This window comes from Schistocerca serialis, chromosome 9 (assembly GCF_023864345.2).
Source record: "Schistocerca serialis cubense isolate TAMUIC-IGC-003099 chromosome 9, iqSchSeri2.2, whole genome shotgun sequence".
Classification (NCBI taxonomy): Eukaryota; Metazoa; Arthropoda; class Insecta; order Orthoptera; family Acrididae; genus Schistocerca; species Schistocerca serialis.
In genome coordinates this window covers 345,438,747-345,457,090 of record NC_064646.1, presented here as the reverse complement: position 1 = coordinate 345,457,090, position 18,344 = coordinate 345,438,747, and the positions used below count along the sequence as shown (strand labels likewise).

The window sequence follows — 18,344 nt, the reverse complement described above, 5'->3', positions numbered from 1 at the left end:
ATCAGAACATTTCGGTTTCCCCACTGCTAATTTTTATTTTCCTTATATATGAAGGTCGTTTACATTGCATGTGCTACAATGTTTCTTATTTCTTCGTTGTAGTTCCCATGTTTCGTGATGTTGTTTTATGTTATATAGGAATTATTCCTCTCCCAACTTTAATTTCTCGCTGGTTATCATTCATGTTGTTACTTCCTATCACGACTGTTTCAAGTTTATGTAATCTTCAGTGAAAGTTTGCGGTCAGCAATCTGTCCAAGTAATTTCAAATTTTTTTCCAAATGTTGTGTAATTCTGTTTTCTTTACTAAATCTTGGTGTCAATATTTGTGCCATCTTTCAGATCGTCAATTCTTGGCTTTCCTTTTGAAAATAAACATATAAGAAAAGCCGTGATAAGAAAGGCAAAAAATTACTTTCAAGATTTCGTACACGGTACTAAATTTAACATACAGGTGTGATTTCAGTCGATGAAAACCTCAGTACGTGGACTGTAGGATTTGAGTAAAATATTCCTGAATTACCATTCAATAAGACACATTATTTACGTCCAGATGTCATTTTTTTATTCGGTAAACTCCACAAACAATTACAACCCATAATAATACAAAACGATTACAAATCAAGTTCTCAACCAAGGCAAACACAATTCAAAGCCAACAACTGAACGTATAATCAACTTATAGATCAGAAACGAACTTTGTCAGAAATAAACATTAAATGCACTAAACAAAACGTCTGTGTTGTTTCCTAGGTAGTGCAGCTACTTGCTAACTAGTTATTTACATCTTGAGCTATACCTCTTCTGGTGAGAGAATTTCACGATGATGATGATGATGATGATGATGAAAGGGATGGGTGGTCCAACTATTCTGCTCTGCTTATAAGTTACGCTTCAGTTACCTTGAAAGTTTCACTTATTGGGGCATAAATAACGTTTTATTTTCTTTCTGTGTCGTTAGACATCTACGATGTTCTCAGGTGCAGTTGGTAAAGTGGGTGCTAAGATGGCAGTAGCTTCCTCAAACGTTATTGTATGCCAAAAATCTCTTTTTTTGCAAATATTTTATTCGACATTTTTCAATTTTTTTGTAAAATTTTGAGAAATATTATATTGCGTTTTACTGCATAGGCTCCGTCTTTTTTTTCGATGACGTACGATTCGGTGTTTTTGTTTTGCTGGCGGCATACACCTTTTTGCCGATTTCTATCAGGTAATTTTACCTTTTTTCTTCCTTCGCGTCGCGCGAAGCCCGTAGCGTGACGTTGGGCTGACAAAAAGTTAGACGCTTTCGTATCGTCACAGCTGACGCGTCCGCATCAAGTCTAAGGGACGGGATGGAGTAATTCTAAAATTCCTATGCCTCTCCCATAACGCTACTATGAAGATAAAAAGCAAATGGCTTCATTGTGGTAACCACCGCTCAAAAGCCACCACAACTCGACACTTGCCTTCTGTTTAAGGGAATACTATCAGGACGGGGTTTCAAAGAATATTTATCGCTTTATTCCTACTGGAGTATTGCGGAGCAGTTTTTTCTGCGCAGCTGGGCGACGGGCGCTGAAAGACAAGCCCATGTACTGTCAAGCCGGGCTCCACGGCGCGTCTCGTTCGGAGCCTACGCGTAAGAGACAGAGGTTTATTCAAAGGAGGATCCGCCCGGCAGAAAGGCCACTCGCGCTAGGTTATACTGCTGCTTTGTACGGAATCGTACCCCGCCGTCGAAATGTCGCTTGTTAATGCTAACAGGTCGCCGCGAGCGTAAAGGTTCCGTGAGCGCTTCCTTTTGTCGTGGGTAACAGTAGCCGGGAATTCTTCCGCCATTCTTCAAGTGCCTCCGAGGAGACAAGTTCCAAAGGGGCGAATCCTCCCGTTTCTTGGCGTCGAGGAGGGATGTGTCAGAGATGAAGCTACTCGTGTAAAGCTACGACTCTGTGCGCTAAAAGTCTGCTACCGTGCTTCCGCCTAAGATCGTGACAAGACAGGTGCGTGTCTTCGTGAATGAGATGATTCCACTAGAGTGCTCCGAGGAAGCGAGTGGAGGATGAGCTTGCGATCGATGAGAACACCTGTGCAGGGGAGGGGAGACGAACCAGCCTAGCGCCGGTGGCTGCGGGGTACGAAGTGCTAACTAGAAATCAAGTCGCCGCTTATTCGGGCTCGTTGAGCCTGAGGCGGGCGAAGTCCTCGAAGACGATGTTGTCGTCGTCGTCGGCTGCGTAGCATGAGTTCTCGTAGCGGGTGCGCTCGATGCTCTTCATCTTCTTGATGGCCTGAGCCTTCTCGCGTTCAGCGGTGCCTGCGCAGGAGGGAAAAAAAAAGACATACCGTAAGCAGACCACTCCTGTTTAACGTAATGATTAAAACTTTAGGCAAAAGTGTGTCACTGAATAAGAACAACAATGGAAAGTGTCATGCACTCGTAAATAGTAGGTACACTACTGGCCATTAAAATTGCTACACCACCAAGTTGTGCTACAGACGCGAAAGTTCACAGACAGGAAGAAGATGCTGTGATATGCAAATGATTAGCTTTTCAGAGCATTCACACAAGGTGCCAATCTAGTCACATGGAAACCTGCAGTTTAGTCCAATTCACAAAAACTAAGAAAACAAGCAGAGGTCAAAAACAGATTAAATGCCAATAAGATAATTGTTGTCTCAGATATTAATCGAAATCTGAACGTTTCCACAGGCCATAATACGCTGGCACGAAGCCAAAGGTTTGGAAAATTGTAAATGAATTATGTTAAAAGTTGGGAATTGCTATGGGCGCCGTTGTAATAATGCAAACGACACCCGCAGAGAATCTGCAGCGATGTGCTTTCGCACGTTGTATATTACGCGATCATTTGGCCATCTCATATAAATAAAGTGACATATCGGATGCTGTGGCATCAATTAACAGTTATTTCACTCACGTTTGGATGTACATAGTAATTGCATCTTCCTTATGTTTATTATAGACCAGAAATAATCATTAATATATGTTCAGTTACTAATTTATACCTGGATTCATAACTCTACGATTTAGTGACCCGGATTCCATAAGTAAATAAAGCTGTCATCAACCCAACATTGGACTGAAGACCGCAGTACTTTGCTGGGCAAGATCCTGTTGGAGGTCAAAGGTGAGCGAAGTAATAAGTAAAAACCAAACATCCTATGACTGAGCATAGAAAGAATTAACTGCTTTCCCTCGGTGCTTGTAATAGCCGATAACATCACTGTAACGTCATATAGTTCAGTAGATAATTGTAGAGCCATCAAAGCATACGTCATCGCACGACTGCAGAGCTAATCATCTTAAAGCTTGGACAGTAGATGAGAATATCTTAAACCGAAGCAAACAGTCGGTAGGCTGCACGTTAATGACTGCCCGACCCTTCTATTGGCCACATTTAACGTAGATATGAGAGATGAGAGGAGTTCCCTCCGGCTTACCTGGAGCTGGGTGCAACAGCTTGAAAGGCACGTCGGTCTGGAGTTCGCCGCCCAGGGTGCCACAGTTGAGCTTGACGCGCAGGGAGTACGAGATGACGATACCGATGGCGTCTGTGGTGTTCTTGCCCTCGCTGACCAGTGTGGAAGACGCCAGGTTCACGTCGTCGTCCTGTGGAAAGTACAGCCCAACTCCGTCAGGGCGCCGAAACAGTCCTGTAGCTGCTTACATTGGTTGACCGACAAGTTAGTATCTGGTGACACTCTTTTCAGATCTCCCCCCACTCTGGCATCATACTTAACATGAAATATTCAATGAGACCACAAGTCGGACAATAAGTGTCATTGTTGTTGTTGTGGTCTTCAGTCCTGAGACTGGTTTGATGCAGCTCTCCATGCTACTCTATCCTGTGCAAGCTTCTTCATCTCCCAGTACCTACTGCAACCTACATCCTTCTGAATCTGCTTAGTGTATTCATCTCTTGGTCTCCCTCTACGATTTTTACCCTCCACGCTGCCCTCCAATGCTAAATTTGTGATCCCTTGATGCCTCAAAACATGTCCTACCAACCGATCCCTTCTTCTAGTCAAGTTGTGCCACAAACTTCTCTTCTCCCCAGTCCTATTCAATACCTCCTCATTAGTTACGTGATCTACCCACCTTATCTTCAGCATTCTTCTGTAGCACCACATTTCGAAAGCTTCTATTCTCTTAAAGCTGCATTTCCTCGGGAAAAATTGCGGCTGTAGTTTCCCCTTGCTTTCAGCCGTTCGCAGTACCAGCACAGCAAGGCCGTGTTGGTTAATGTTACAAGGCCATATCAGTCAATCATCCAGACTGTTGCCCCTGCAACTACTGAAAAGGCTGCTGCCCCTCTTCAGGAACCACATGTTTGTCTGGCCTCTCAACAGATACCCCTCCATTGTGGTTGCACCTACGGTACGGCCATCTGTATCACTGAGGCACGCAAGCCTCCCCACCAACGGCAAGGTCCATGGTTCAAGGGGGGATAAGTGTCATATAATGTCAATACTTCGTGTGTCATAACAGTCCCTCCTATTAAAGCATCCTCAATGCATTATCTTCACATGCTTATTTTCTCAATATGATTGTCTGTTTCAGAATTCCACAACAGACAGTGTTACAAAAGTGGTGGCTACGAAAATCCTGTATGATTACCCCACTCTATCCAAGAACCAGTTCATCCCAGACCGCCATCCCTGTTTACTGGGCATTTGCTTTTAGACACCAAAACAGAACACGGCCTTGTCCCAGTATTTCTCAGTCAGAGATAGAGGCCAATACCACAGTCATTAAAACAGAAAAGTGATCTTAATTTGGACTAAGACCCTCTTATCTGTGAGTTTAAAGATCTCAGCCATTGGAAATTGGTCAATATGACGAAATCCTTCCCCACAATTACCATTCTGTGAAAGTAACTTTGTTACTGTGGTCTTCAGGCTCGAGACGGATTAGATGCAACCCTCCACGCTAGTCTATCCCTGCAAGCGTCTTAATTTGTGCGTAACTACTGCCTCCTATATCCTCTTGAACCTTCTTACCTCAGTCAAGCGACTCCTCTCCCACAACTTCTCAAACTCTGATCTCCCACTACAATTTTAACTTCTCAAACTTCCTTCCATTACCAAATTGACAATTCCTTGATGTCCCAATGTATGAGCTACCCCCTCGTTTTACTCTCGCTGTGCTATAAATTTTTTCCCAAATTCGGTTCAGTAACTACTCATTAGTTATTGCATCTGTTCATCTAATCTTCAACCTGTAGCCCATATTTCAAGCACTTATGTTCTCTTCTTGTTCATCGTCCACGTTTCATTTTCGCACAAGGCTGCACTACAGATTAATACTCTCCAACAAGAATTTATATTCAATGTTAACAAGTTTCACTTTTCCAAAAAACGCCTCTCGTGATATTGCCAGACTGAGTTTTATATCCTCTCTACTTCGGACGTCGTCAGTTATTTTGCTGCCAAATAAAAGACTTTTAGTGTCTCTTTATCTAATCTACTTCCCATCATCACCTGATTTGTTGCAACTCTGTTCCATTACTCTTGTGTTACTTTTGTTGATTTTCATCCTATAACCTCTTTTCAAGACATTATCCATCCCCTTCACTTGAACCTCCTTTGCCATCTCTGACAGGATCACAATGTCATTGACAAACGTAAAAGTCGAAAATCAGATGAAACCCAAAATGTTTCATTTGGAGCTGATATCTACACCCCGTTACGCTGCGTTACACGATTCTTGAAACAGGCAATGAAAAAAAGTCACGAACTGTGACAGTCTCAATGTACCTTCGTGATTTTGTCGTCCGTGTATTGGCCATACGAGATGTGACATTGTGGGAACCCACTCACCTTGAGGTATCCGTCGAGCGCGATGCCGTACCGGTCCTTGTTGCTGGCGGCGCAGGGTACCAGGTAGAAGACTTTGGTGAAGGAGGCTCCGGGCGTGATGGGGCAGCCCTCGCGAGTTTCCAAGCTGGCCACGTGTCGCGAAAACTGCGCGTTCACCATCGTCACCTCGCAGTGCTGCACCACGTACACCTGCAGCGCACACCACAAACAGATGCGTCACCACGCAGGCCTCGAGTACAAGGTGGGTGATGAGAAGTTTTTGGCATTTGAAGGAAATGTCATGAGGAAGACCTTTGATACAGTGCGAGATACGGTTTGCTGGAGATGAAAGGACCAGGAATGGCACGAACTGATGCAGCAACACCGTCCATGAAATGAAAGGATGTAGGTTTGTATGGGCAGAACATATGCTTCACAAGTCTGAAAACGAAAAGCAGTGCTGGGGGAACCAATGGAAGCCTCTGCTTCACAGACACGGGAAGTGGTGTATGGATGAAATCGTGAGATGCCTACGCAGCTGGGGTTGAACAGAACTAGATGCAAAATGCTCCCTGGAGGCAACGTCGACAAGTTTGACTTCCATAGAGCTGAGACATGATGTATAGTCGATTAATAGGAGCATTACATCTCAGAAATGGTTAAATTACGCATTGCTAGACCAAGACAAACATACGAGAGTCGCAATGGAAAATGAAAGTGAAATCAACGTATGTAATGAAGGCACCGCTTCAGTATGATTCCTGTGTTGGCGAGGATAGCAGGTATCACCAACTTACCTCATGGATCAACAAGGAGGGAGGGAGTCGACGTACGTACCTTGATGTTCTTGACGGTCTTCCTGGAGTTATTATTGATAATGATGTTGGCTGCGAGCTTCTCGCCGTGGTAGTAGATCTCGCGGTCGAGGGTGACCTCCAGGTTGATCTTGCCCTGGGAGAAGGTGAAGCCCTTGCTAACCAGGGAGCTGGGAAGACGGCGGCCGCGGGTCGGTGGCGCGTATTGCAGCTGTGGGAATAAAACAACACACCACATGACTCTCTTGTGCTCTGTCCTAGACACCTGTCACATAATAATGCCGAGAAACATACGACAACTCAAGGCCCCCCAGTACTTGTCACGTCGTGTTGCTAGAACCATGTGATCTCCCCCGATCAAGGAAACAAGGAAGATTAAAATTTAACAGTCCATCGACGGAGGCTTCATCACCCTAAGGTACGACTTCAGATTGGGGAAAGATGCGGAGGGACATAAGATCGTGTCCTTTCCAAACGAAATATCGGGTCATTTACGTTCAGCGATTTTGGGAAACCACAGAAAACCTAAATCATAGCCGCCAAACGGTAATTTGAACGATTGTGCTCCAGCAGGGGAGTCCAGTGTTATACCGCTGCGTCATTTCACTTATAGTCAGTAGTATCCTCAAGAGTGCTACACGCGATGTAATTACTGTAGTTGACCACGTAAAGTAGCTTATGCCATGTAGTTACAGAAACCATTTTGCCTAACACTTCAGATTCTACTCAGTATTATGATATTTCAGTTTGCAGAACACCTTTCCATGCTATCACCAGTCAGCATTTTACGTCCTCTTTCCTTATGGCAATATCACTCATTTCGCCTCCGAAATAACGAAATTCATCTAATACCTTTTAGCGATCCGTCCGGATAACCGAGTAAGTTAACATGCCACTTCAGAGAGGCGAACCCGTCCCGGATCGACTTCTCCTCGCTAATTACCGACGAGGGCTGGTGAGCTGGCCAGCCTGGTTGTGGTTTTCAGACGGTTTCTCACATCCAACTAGGTGAATACTGGGATGGTACCCTCTTCCCGTCTCAGATACACGCTACGCAAACACATAGAAAAATATTCTCACACTTCAACATGAAATTTACTCCAGATGCAGACAGATGGCGTACACAAATTCCATCCCAGGTAGAGTGTTGGCGTGGGGAAGGACACGCAGCCACCAACTGTCACCAGCATGAATCGACAAATTTACATTTCCCTTGTTTTAGGTTCGTTGATATTGATATTATACCCTTTTCAAGATACTATTATTTCTTCGATAAGGAAAGAAGCTAAAGTATGAATTAAAATTTGTGCCAACTTTGGGACTTGAACCCGCGTCACCTGCTTACTAGGCAGATATATTATCCACTACACCACCCTGCTATTGTGGCGATCACAGCTACACGGACTACCTCAGTCCAATGCCCTCCCTAACACAAACTTCAATTCACACCTCAGCCCATCTTGATTCTCCCCTCCTTTTCTCCAGAAAAACGTAATTCCATCAGACCATCTTTTCTGTTCAACTGATCATCCTTTTCTTTAGCCGTATATATATTAGCTCTGCGGGTCCTCAGGCTACATAATGCTGTAGTTTCACTTTCAGACGAGTCACAGTACCAACATTGTAAGGGCATGTCGGCAAATGTTACATGGCTGGATTAGTCAGTCGTCCACACTGTTACCCCTGGAACTACTGAAAAAGCTGCTTAACTTCTCAAGGACCATATGTTGCTCTGCAACTCCACTGATACGATCCGATGTGTTATGGCTGCCTGTATGCCGAGGTGGGCAACTTCCCTCCCCCCCCCCCCCCCCCTCCCCGACCCTCCCAAAGCAGCAGTATCCATTGTTGGTGGGAAGACTTTTCCTTAGAGCTGGAGTCATTCTGGACTTACAAATTTGTGGGAGTAAATAAAGTGCCATGCCTACTTATTAGTAGATATACAAGAAATGCTTTTGCAATTGCGAATATGGACGACTATCAGCTGTATGTTAGAATGACGGACTGGAGCTTGAACCTGGATTTCCAGCTTTATGCGAGTTGTCGCCTTCGCCGCTTCGGCTGCCCGTGCACGAATCGCGGCCGGACCTGAATTTCCATATGTCTTCATCTATGTGTCATAACCTGCACTCGTATATCACGAATACTATCGTTCAGGAAGGACATATCTGTTGAGAGCAGAGGGCCGGGTATTGGAGAATAAATACGAAATGGCAGTGCCTGTGATGTTAAGAAGTTGCTTCATACATTCATGCATGGCCGAATCAACATTGCATTGTACTTTTCAATAACACAGGCACTGCTATTTTCGTATTAGTAGATAGTCGGACCTGTTGTACTGGTTGTTATCGTAGTCCAGTCCAAAGACCAGTACGATGCCGTTCTCCACACTAGTTTACCCTGTGCAAGTCTCTTCATCTCTGCTTACCTACTGCAATCAACATCAACTTTTATCTCTCCCTCCGCTATTTCCACTCCCCATACCTCCCTCCATTACCCAGCTGGCTATTCATTGATGCCTCGTGATGTGTTTTAACGACCAATACAGTCCGCCTCCTTAGCGTTTCCGCCTACCACGCAGGGGGACCGGGTTCGATTCCCGGCAGGGGACTGAGTGTTGTGTGTCCTTCATTATCAGTGACCTGCAAGTCGCCGGAGTGGCGTCAGCTGTAAAGGACTTGCAATGCGGCGGCCGAACTCCCCCGCATGGGGCCTCCCTGCCAACAATGCCCTACGATCACTTCCATTTTTTTTTTACGACCAATACCTTCTTCCGGTCAAATCACCCCATAAATTTCTTCTCTCATCATTTCCATTTAGAACTTCCTCATTACCCATATCAACTTCGGCGGTCTTCTGTAGCACGATTTTTCAAAAGCTTCCATTCCTACCTTTCTCTTCCATACAAGGCTTCACTCTGAGTAGCCTACCAGCAGGTTGAAGCATCACATTTGGTTCCTCCCTAGAATCTGTAGGACCCGACTGACTCCAGCTGTGACTCATCTGTGGTATATTCGAAGCCACCCAGCAACGTGTTTGTGTTCTTCGAAGTGCTGAGCGCTACACGGAGAGCCAGTTGGCACTCAAGTTGGCTTCTCCCCTGGTGCCCGGCTCACCTGGTTGCTCTTGCCCTTGTTGCGCACGTACAGGGCGGAGCTCTTGTAGTGGTTCTGCAGCTGCGAGCGGGCGCCGTAAGCGTGGCGCTCGGACACGTTGCTCATGAAGAACATGGCGCCGCGCCACGCCGACAGCCGCGATGGTTCGTGGCCGTGGTCGAAGCGTCGGCGGCTGTCTGGCCTCAGACGCGCCGCCCGCTGCTATTTAAACCGTCCGCGGTGGCTTCTTTCCGGCAGAAAGCCCATTTCTCACCCGCAAAATTCCTTCTCTTATCCAATTACAGCGGATTGGGGCCAACCAAATTTTTTGGGCATCGCACGGTTTCCTAGTTGCTAGCTTTTCCACTTTAGGGGAAACATTTTCAGTATTTTTACGTTCGTCTGGTGTCCCTTAAACGAAATCGGCTGTTGCGACATACATTGGTTACAGAAAAACGAAAGAAAAGAGAGCTCCAGGAATTTGAGCCGTAAAAATGTTCTCGGAAGTTTGACGATAAGAACTTGTCACATATTCGCTGACTTAGTCTTGCTTGATCAGTAGAACTGCGGTGTATTTGAAAATGTTTTAATATCGCCTGTGGATAAAAGATTGCTATATCAGTCTCTTCGTTAGTGGCATATCCTCTGTTGTCTTCGTTCAATATCTAGTCCAGTACTCTTCTCTACACGCAGCGGTCCTTTGCTGTTATCGGATCATATAAAAACTCCCTTCAACCAGTTTGCACACAGATTATGAATACAGGAAATACTGCATATGTTACGTTGCAGATATAATTTTTATTGCTCTTCCTCTTTATCAATTTATCTTTTTTTAATTTTTGACTTTTTCATTCTCTTTTCTAATTTTTCCATTTTCTTCAGTTTTTCTCTTCTTTCAAATTTTATCATTTTTGGAGCTTTTCCCCTCTTCGAAAGTTTCTCTTTTTCTGTTTTCCTGTTTTTCTCTATTTTTCACACACTCACTCACACACACTCTCTCTCTCTCTCTCTCTCTCTCTCTCTCTCTATATATATATATATATATATATATATATATATATATATATATATATATATATCCTGTATGTTTGTGTATTATTGGTGCCAAATGGACGCTAATTTTACCACGGTTGTGCACTGAGATGCGGTACCTTGGAAAATGGAGGACGTTTCTGCATTACACCGGTGTTACGTCATCAGATGAGGTAATTCGAGTGAAATTTTGTGTGTGTAGGGGAGGGGGGGGGGGGGACAGTGTTATCTGAAGGTTGTCTATCATTTACGATTTGACGATGACGACATGGCGGTGTGCTGTACAAATATCGAGTGATTCCCCCCTCCTTAGCGGAGCACCTCTAACTGCCCCAATTGTCGAGGTTCTGGGCAAGTTTTCCTTTGGGGAGTTAAGTGAGACACTTTGTAGAGTTATGGACCGCTGGTTGAGGACGCTGGGCCGTCGAACTTACCTTCTTGATGGCGAGAGTGACGGCGGATCGCTTGTGGCCCTTCTCCTCGGCGTGGTCGGCAACCCAGGTCTTGACTGAGTACTCGACTCCCAGAGGCTTGCCCTGGTCGTCGTCTCCCGGCTGTAGTGTCACGGAGGACGGCGACGACGCCGGGAAGTGGAAGGTGAACGGGAACGCGTTCGGGCCCAGCTTCTTCATGAGGCGCTCCTGCAGACACACCAGCGAGCATCTGGAGAGGGCGTGCCAAAAGTGCTGGTCGAGGAAGCGAGGAAACGTCAGCGATGGCAGGAAAATGGAGAGGGGTTTCAGTTGCCTACATCTCTCCCTACATCTGTACTCCGCAAACCAATTTGCGTTATCTGGCGGAGGGTACTTCATGTGCCACACTCACTTTTTGCCTTTGCGGTTCTAGCCCACTGTTGGTCAGCTTCCGTGCGAAATTGAATCTCTCTAATGATCTTTCTGCGAGCAGTATGTTGGCTGCCTCTTGTAGGAAAATGTGCTTTCGGAATTTCAACAGTAAACCAGAGTGTAATGCACAATTCCTCTCTTGTAGCGTCTGCCAACGGAGTTGAACGAGCACCTTTCTGAAGCCACCGCGCTCACTAAACGAAATAGTGGGGAAACGCGCAGTTCTCCTTTATTTCTTTACTAATTTCACTGTCGATCTTAAGCAGTATGGACCTACTGATAAGAATTGGTCGAACGAGGGTTTGTAAGCCACCCGCACCGCGTGTGGACCATACTTCCTGGAGATTCTTCCGATGACTCTCTACCTGGCATCACCTTTTGTACGACTAGTTTTATGTGGTCATACCGCCTTAAATCGGTCCTTGCACATCATAGCAGATGTTTAATGGGTGTGGCTGTTTCCAGAGATTGTTCGGCAATCATGTAATCAAACATACCGGGCCTTCCCGCCTATTTACACGCAATATGCGTCAGTCCTCTGCAGCTCTTCCTGCATTTCGCTACAGTTTTTTTTAGGATTGGGGCTTCTCTGTACGCAACATCATCATCCGCGAAATGGGATTTCCGACGTTATCCATTAGCTCATTTTTATCTATATTTAGAGAAATAGTGGTCCTACACTGAAGCAAACTAATGCGTGGTGTAGTTGCATGAAGGTACACCGCCGTCTTAAACCCTGCTCTCGGCATTCAGATATCGAGGTGCATGTCGCACAAGCAATATACATTTTTGTACTTGATTATTTCTCGGCGTGTGCAAAATTCTTCGACTACATCAGGGTTATTACAACAATTCCGGACTCTTCAAAGTTACGCGAAGCTGAGGAATTGTGGCTGCTTCAGGTGACTTATAGAGTTCTATTCCAATGAAACCTCGTTTCCTTGAAGCTTTATTTTTCATTATTTTTCGATGTTTATCTCATGTAAGTATAATCGATTTCAAGAAAATATTGTTTCAACTGCAGGTGTCTCTTTTCAAGGAATGCGCTTGTAATGCGTCTGTCACATAACTGGGAAATTCGTGTGAAACATCCTGTATTCCCTACGTGAAACGAAATGACTACTGGACACACAGACGTGATAAGAATGCGTTTCAGCGAGAACGTAGTAGTGCCGCCTCAACAGGTGCTGCATCCAGCTACCGAACTCTTACTTTTTTCTCTTAGACTGTCACAGTAATGGCCAATTATCTACACCGCTACAAACATCACACTTCATTACCAAATCAATTTTCTAGATCGAGAAAACTCATTTCTGTATTTAAAAGTTACGAAAGAATTTTTCAACTTAATGCTGTCCATTGTTTCTCAGATAAAGAGTTGCTAAGGCAAAAACATGACAAAATAATTTACGAACATCTACATATGTTTCCGAAAAGCGCTTCTTGAAATAAATATCATATTCACAACGGCCGTTATGGCTCGACCGTTCCACAAAAAGGAGTCTTTGTAATTTCTATGTGAGACCTTTGTCTTGAGAATCTTGTAAAAGTGTTATTTAACATCTGTGACATACTGAATCCGTCTGTACTTAGAATTATGGGGCAGTTATACAATGTATGAGGGATATTTGAAGAATACTTTGTAGTTATTAGCTTGAAATTTTCCAAATTAAAAATAGTCCACCAGGACTGGCGGTACACGGATTTTGCTCCAGTACTGAATCTACATGAAGGCAGAAATGAACAGTTGTTGTGGCGGATACTTACAGCAGTCCGGTTGGGAGAGAGAAAGGTGGTAAAATGTATGGATCATTAATCTGATTCTTGTTGATCGTCAGCTGGACGTCGGGATATGGAAAGTGCGAGGCTCACCTGGATTGGTGTGAGCTCCATTTTCTCCTTTTGCTGCGGTACAATTTGTTCCTTGGCGAGAACCATCTCTTTGGTGAACTTGAGGCCCATAACCTCATCCTCCTCGCGTCCATATCGGTAGGTCGTCGTCAGCTGCACAGAGGAAATTAATCGATTCAGATCGATGGACATTCATCCGTTAGAACAACAAATAAACATTAGTGGTTACTTGAGGACTGTCAAACAGCTCGAAAAGCCAAACCTCTAGTCTGGAGAAGCCAATGCCGTGTAACTGAAGGATGTGGCGGGAGGAAGTTTACCATTCATCGACTGAGAAATCTTCTCCCATTTTTTTCTTTTGACAAGTCTAATAATAAATACTCAACCGAGCAATTCTAGCAGTAACATGAAAAGCACCAAGACACTGGGGTTCTTGGCGTGTAACTAATTCCTGCGTAGACTATTGTTTCATGTTACTCAGCTGCGGAAGATAAAACATCCTGAATCATCTTGTGTTTATCTTAAGTTTTTCTTGCGGTGACTTGCCGATAATGATTGCAAGCATCGTAGGGAAATCGCACTCAATTACGCCGCCTGTTGTAATTGACAACAGTGGGAAATCCCTAACTTCGTGCAGTTAAATTCGTAGTAATGATCTGCAGCTGTTGTTACAAGAACAACGCGAATGATTACATGCCGCTGATCTGTTCACGCAATTATTTTTACTAAAAACGAAGGGATCGTAACACCATTATAATGGGCCGTTACAGGTACAGCAGCCTCGAACCTGAATGGTTAGCTGTTCCTTCAATTACGAGCGTCTTATCTCCCTAGCGTCAGTTAATTCCCGCAATGAAGTTACTGCCATCGTTACGAGCAACAAAATGTTATTGAACCGAATGAAAAGGAAAAACTACATTACATTTTATAGCGCTCTGAACTGTTTATGTTTATGTAGTAGATTCCACGTTACCTCCAAGGCAGGCCTGATACTGTTACTGTATTTGAAGAAATTAACCAGTGAATTGATTGCACCGGATGAGGAATAAAGATTTTCTTCTTAATTTCAAGTTCTCAGTAATGATGTTTGTGTACTTACCTGGCCAAAGACCTTCCTGCCCCTGAGGTAGTCATTGTCGACGACAACAATGCCATCGATGGGGTCGACATGGTCTAGGTGGTCGATGAAGTCCCGTTTGCCAAGGTACACGGTGACCTTGCCTGAAAAACAGAAAAGAAAGGCATGTCCGAATAATCTCTCCTCTCCTCGACGAAGTTCTATACAAAGCTCAACCCTGTGTGCTTACAATAGACTATATCTGTTCACTTCATTAAACAAGATGGATAGAATGACATTCATTCGCGCTTAGTTCTTAGTTTCTGTGAATGAGTGCGTGGCTTTCGTCTTGCTATCCAAGATCAGACATTCCCTTATAGTTTTTTTGACAGTCAATGCCTACTGTACTGAATGAGATCTCTGGAGCTGTTCGAGCATGTACTGCGCGAACTGAGAATCTGACAGAAGCATATATAGAAATCAGTGTCACTGGCGTGTATTCTTAAAATAAGTGCTCTAAGAAAGTGAGTAAGGTTTTCGGTGCTGCCATTAAATAAAGAACGTATGATGTCCTGCAGTAAGTTTCAGTTTACATAAGAAAATGCAGCCGAGCGTGAACTGTAAATGTTCATCATTCATTTGTGACTTGAGAAATGCTGGATTGCAGTTTTGTAAGAGAAAACATATACGAGTCGATTTACTTGCTCTATATCTGGACTTCAGTGCATTTTTTTTAGCTAAGAAAAATACTTTCATCAAATGAACCTATATTGTTCCAGAGACCTTTTCAAGTCTCGAACATCTATAATGTATATATGCAGACTGAAGCGGTGAATAAAAATCGGTGCCAAGGTTGGGATTCGAACCCTGGTCTCTTGCTAAATAGGCATATGCGACAACCACTACGCCACCCTGGCACAGTGGCTTTACACAACTATACAGACTATCCTAGCACGCCTTGCTCCTCATTCCAACCCACAAGTAGGCTGAATGGGAGTTTGGATAGAAGAGGGAGGCATGCTAGCGTGGTCCGTGCTGTCGTGGAAAGTCACTGTGCCAGGCTGACATAATGGTTGGCGATCTGCCTAGTTAGCAGGAGACTTGGGTTCGAATCCCGGCCTTGGTACAGATTGTCATTCGCCGCTTGAGTCTGCATACGTACATCAAAAATACTTTTATTTACGAGGGCTCATGTGCTAGGTTATTTAAACGGATAAGACGGGACAAAACTTCATGTTAACTTCCCCATCTAGCGCTGAATATCTGCAATGACTGTACTAGCACGACTTCCGATTCAGTGTTCTTGCACCTACATTCGTACAGTTTCGCCGATGGTTTCCCCACACTTCATAGTAAAAAAATCACAAAGAAGGGGAGAAACAAATAATTCGAGCATATTTGCAATCGAACCCAAGAACTTCGTTTCAATAAAAAGTCTTGTTAAAGACTGAGCCACACAAACCATTCTCTAAAGAAATTATACTGAGTTTCCCGAGCTCTTTCTTAAATAAAGAAAAAAAAGTTTTCATTTGTCTCCAGCTTCAGCAACTGACTCGTTTCAAATGGCTCGAGTAGACCTAAAATGAAGCTGTCACATCAAAAAGCTGAATGAGTACGCAAGAAACAGTAGCGAATGTGATTTTTTTTCTTAGTTTACAGGGAATGGCATACAGATTTCCCGATCAGTTTTATCGAATGACTGATTTCCTGAGTTGATATGAGGCGAAAGGAATGAAGTTTTCTCGCACGTTTTAGATGCAAATGTCGTCGCGTCCGAAAAACAACGAGTCATTTTACTCACCATTAGGGGTGGTCTTTTTGAAGACCTTTACAGCGACGACGTACACGACGAAGAGTAGAGGTATCATGTCTGTCTGTCGGTTGCTGCTGCTGCTGCTGCTGCTGCTTCTGCTGGTGGCGGCTGCTGTGTCGTTGAGCAGAGAGACCAAAGAGGTTGTTGATGTAGGATGATGTTCCCACCAGAAGTGAGGGCGGCGTGTGCAGGCCGGCGGCGGAATATATAGTGGGGCAGCGAGGGTTTCTGGCGGCGCTAACAGGATGACGGCCGCAAACGGGATCAGCGCTAACCGGATGAAGGCGAGGGATGGGTCAGCGCCGGGCTTCCGCCACACGGCCGCGCCTCAGGCAGCCACAGGGCAGCCGACGTCGCCCACAGCCTCTGCTGCGAGCGTCTATAGAGCAGTGATCGTCAAACTGCGGCCCGTGCATCGCATGCCGACCGAATAGAGTATTCGCTGATCAGCGGTTGTCAGCCGTATATTAGGCACACCTGCCTAATATCGTGTAGGGCCCCCACGAGCACGCAGAAGTGCAGCAACATTACGTAGCATGGACCCGACTAATGTCTGAAGTAGTGCTGGAGGGAACTGACACCATGAAACCTGCAGCGCCGTCCATAAATTCGTAAGAGTACGAGAGGGTGGAGATCTCTTCTGAACAGCACGTTGTAAGGCATCCCAGATATACTGGAAAGTCTGGAGGCCACCGGGAGTGTTTAAACTCAGAAGAGTGTCCGTGGAGCCACTCTGTAGCAATTATGGACGAGCGGGGTGTCGCATTGTCCAGCTCGAATTGCCCAAGTCCGTCGGAATGCACAATGGACATGAACGGATGCAGGTGATCAGACAGGATGTTTACGTACGTGTCACCTGTCAGAGTCGTATCTAGATGTATAATGGGTTCCATATCACTCCCAAGCGCACATTACAGAGCCTCCACCAGCTTGAACTGTCCCCTGCTGACATGCAGGGTCCAGGGATTCGTGAGATTGTCTCCATATCCGTACCCGTCCATCCGCTCAATACGGCCGGCTATTGTGGCCGATCGGTTCTAGGCGCTACAGTCTGGAACCGCGCGACCGTGGCGGTCGCAGGTTCGAATCCTGCCTCGGGCATGGATGTGTGTGATGTCCTTAGGTTAGTTAGGTTTAAGTAGTTCTAAGTTCTAGGGGACTGATGACCTCAGATGTTAAGTCCTATAGTGCTCAGAGCCATTTGAACCGCTCAATACAATCTGAAACGAGAATCGTCCGACCAGGCAAGTCCAATGTCGGTGTTGACGGGCGCAAGCGAGACGTAAAGCTTTGTGTCGCGCAGTCATCAAAGATACACAAGTGGGCCTTCGGCTCCGAAAGCCCATATCGATCATGTTTCGTTGAATGGTTCGCACACTGACACTTGTTGATGGCCTAGCCTTGAAATCTGCAGCAATTTGCGGAAAGGTTGCACTTCTGTCACGTTGACCGATTCTCTTCAGTCGTCGTTGGTCCCGTCCTTCCAGAACCTTTTTCCGGCCGCAGTGATGTTGGAGATTTGATATTTTACGGGATTTCTGGTATTAACGGTATGCTCGTGTAATGGTCGTACGGGAAAATCCTCACCTCATCGCTATCTCGGAGATGATGTGTCCCATAATTCGTGCACCGACTATAACACTACGTTCAAACTCATTTAAATCTTGATACATGCCATTGTAGCAGCAGTAACCGATCTAACAACTGTCCCAGACCTTGTTGTATTACATAGGCGTCGTTGATTGCAGCGACGTATTCTGCCTATTTACATATCTCTTTATTTGAATACGCATGCCTATACCAGTTACTTTGGTGCTTCAGTGTAATACGGTTCTAGCGACTAACAGTACAATCCAGAAACGGCAGCTAACATTAAAAGCCTCTTAAGAGTGCATTTTTCTTGTACACTGACGAATAAAAATAGTTACGGAGACAGTAATATTTTAATATGTGCTGAACTTTAATTTTTCATGATGAATAAATCCGCTCCAGATGTACTTGGCAAATCCTTTATTGGGATACATCGTACACACG

General features: G+C 44.9%; 1 protein-coding gene across 1 annotated transcript; it reads right to left on the bottom strand.

The window, feature by feature from the left end:
- Positions 1-539: 539 nt before the first annotated feature.
- Positions 540-16,501, bottom strand: LOC126418784 (arrestin homolog). Its single transcript, XM_050085716.1, has 8 exons — positions 16,299-16,501; positions 14,540-14,661; positions 13,462-13,593; positions 11,179-11,385; positions 6,640-6,828; positions 5,824-6,012; positions 3,445-3,613; positions 540-2,299 (listed from the first exon to the last, which is right to left on the bottom strand). The coding sequence occupies exons 1-8, from the start codon at positions 16,363-16,365 to the stop codon at positions 2,151-2,153; spliced, it is 1,224 nt and encodes a 407-aa protein (XP_049941673.1). The 5' UTR covers positions 16,366-16,501; the 3' UTR covers positions 540-2,150.
- Positions 16,502-18,344: the final 1,843 nt, after the last annotated feature.

What these genes read in the sequence shown, in the direction of transcription:
- LOC126418784 (XM_050085716.1), bottom strand. Translation starts at nt 16,365, where the DNA reads ATGATACCTCTACTCTTCGTCGTGTACGTCGTCGCTGTAAAGGTCTTC. An exon ending in CAAAAAGACCACCCCTAATG is followed by an intron (nt 14,662 to 16,298) that starts GTGAGTAAAATG and finishes TCTGTTTTTCAG; the next exon opens with GCAAGGTCACCGTGTACCTT. An exon ending in TGGAGCTCACACCAATCCAG is followed by an intron (nt 11,386 to 13,461) that starts GTGAGCCTCGCA and finishes GTGTGTCTGCAG; the next exon opens with GAGCGCCTCATGAAGAAGCT.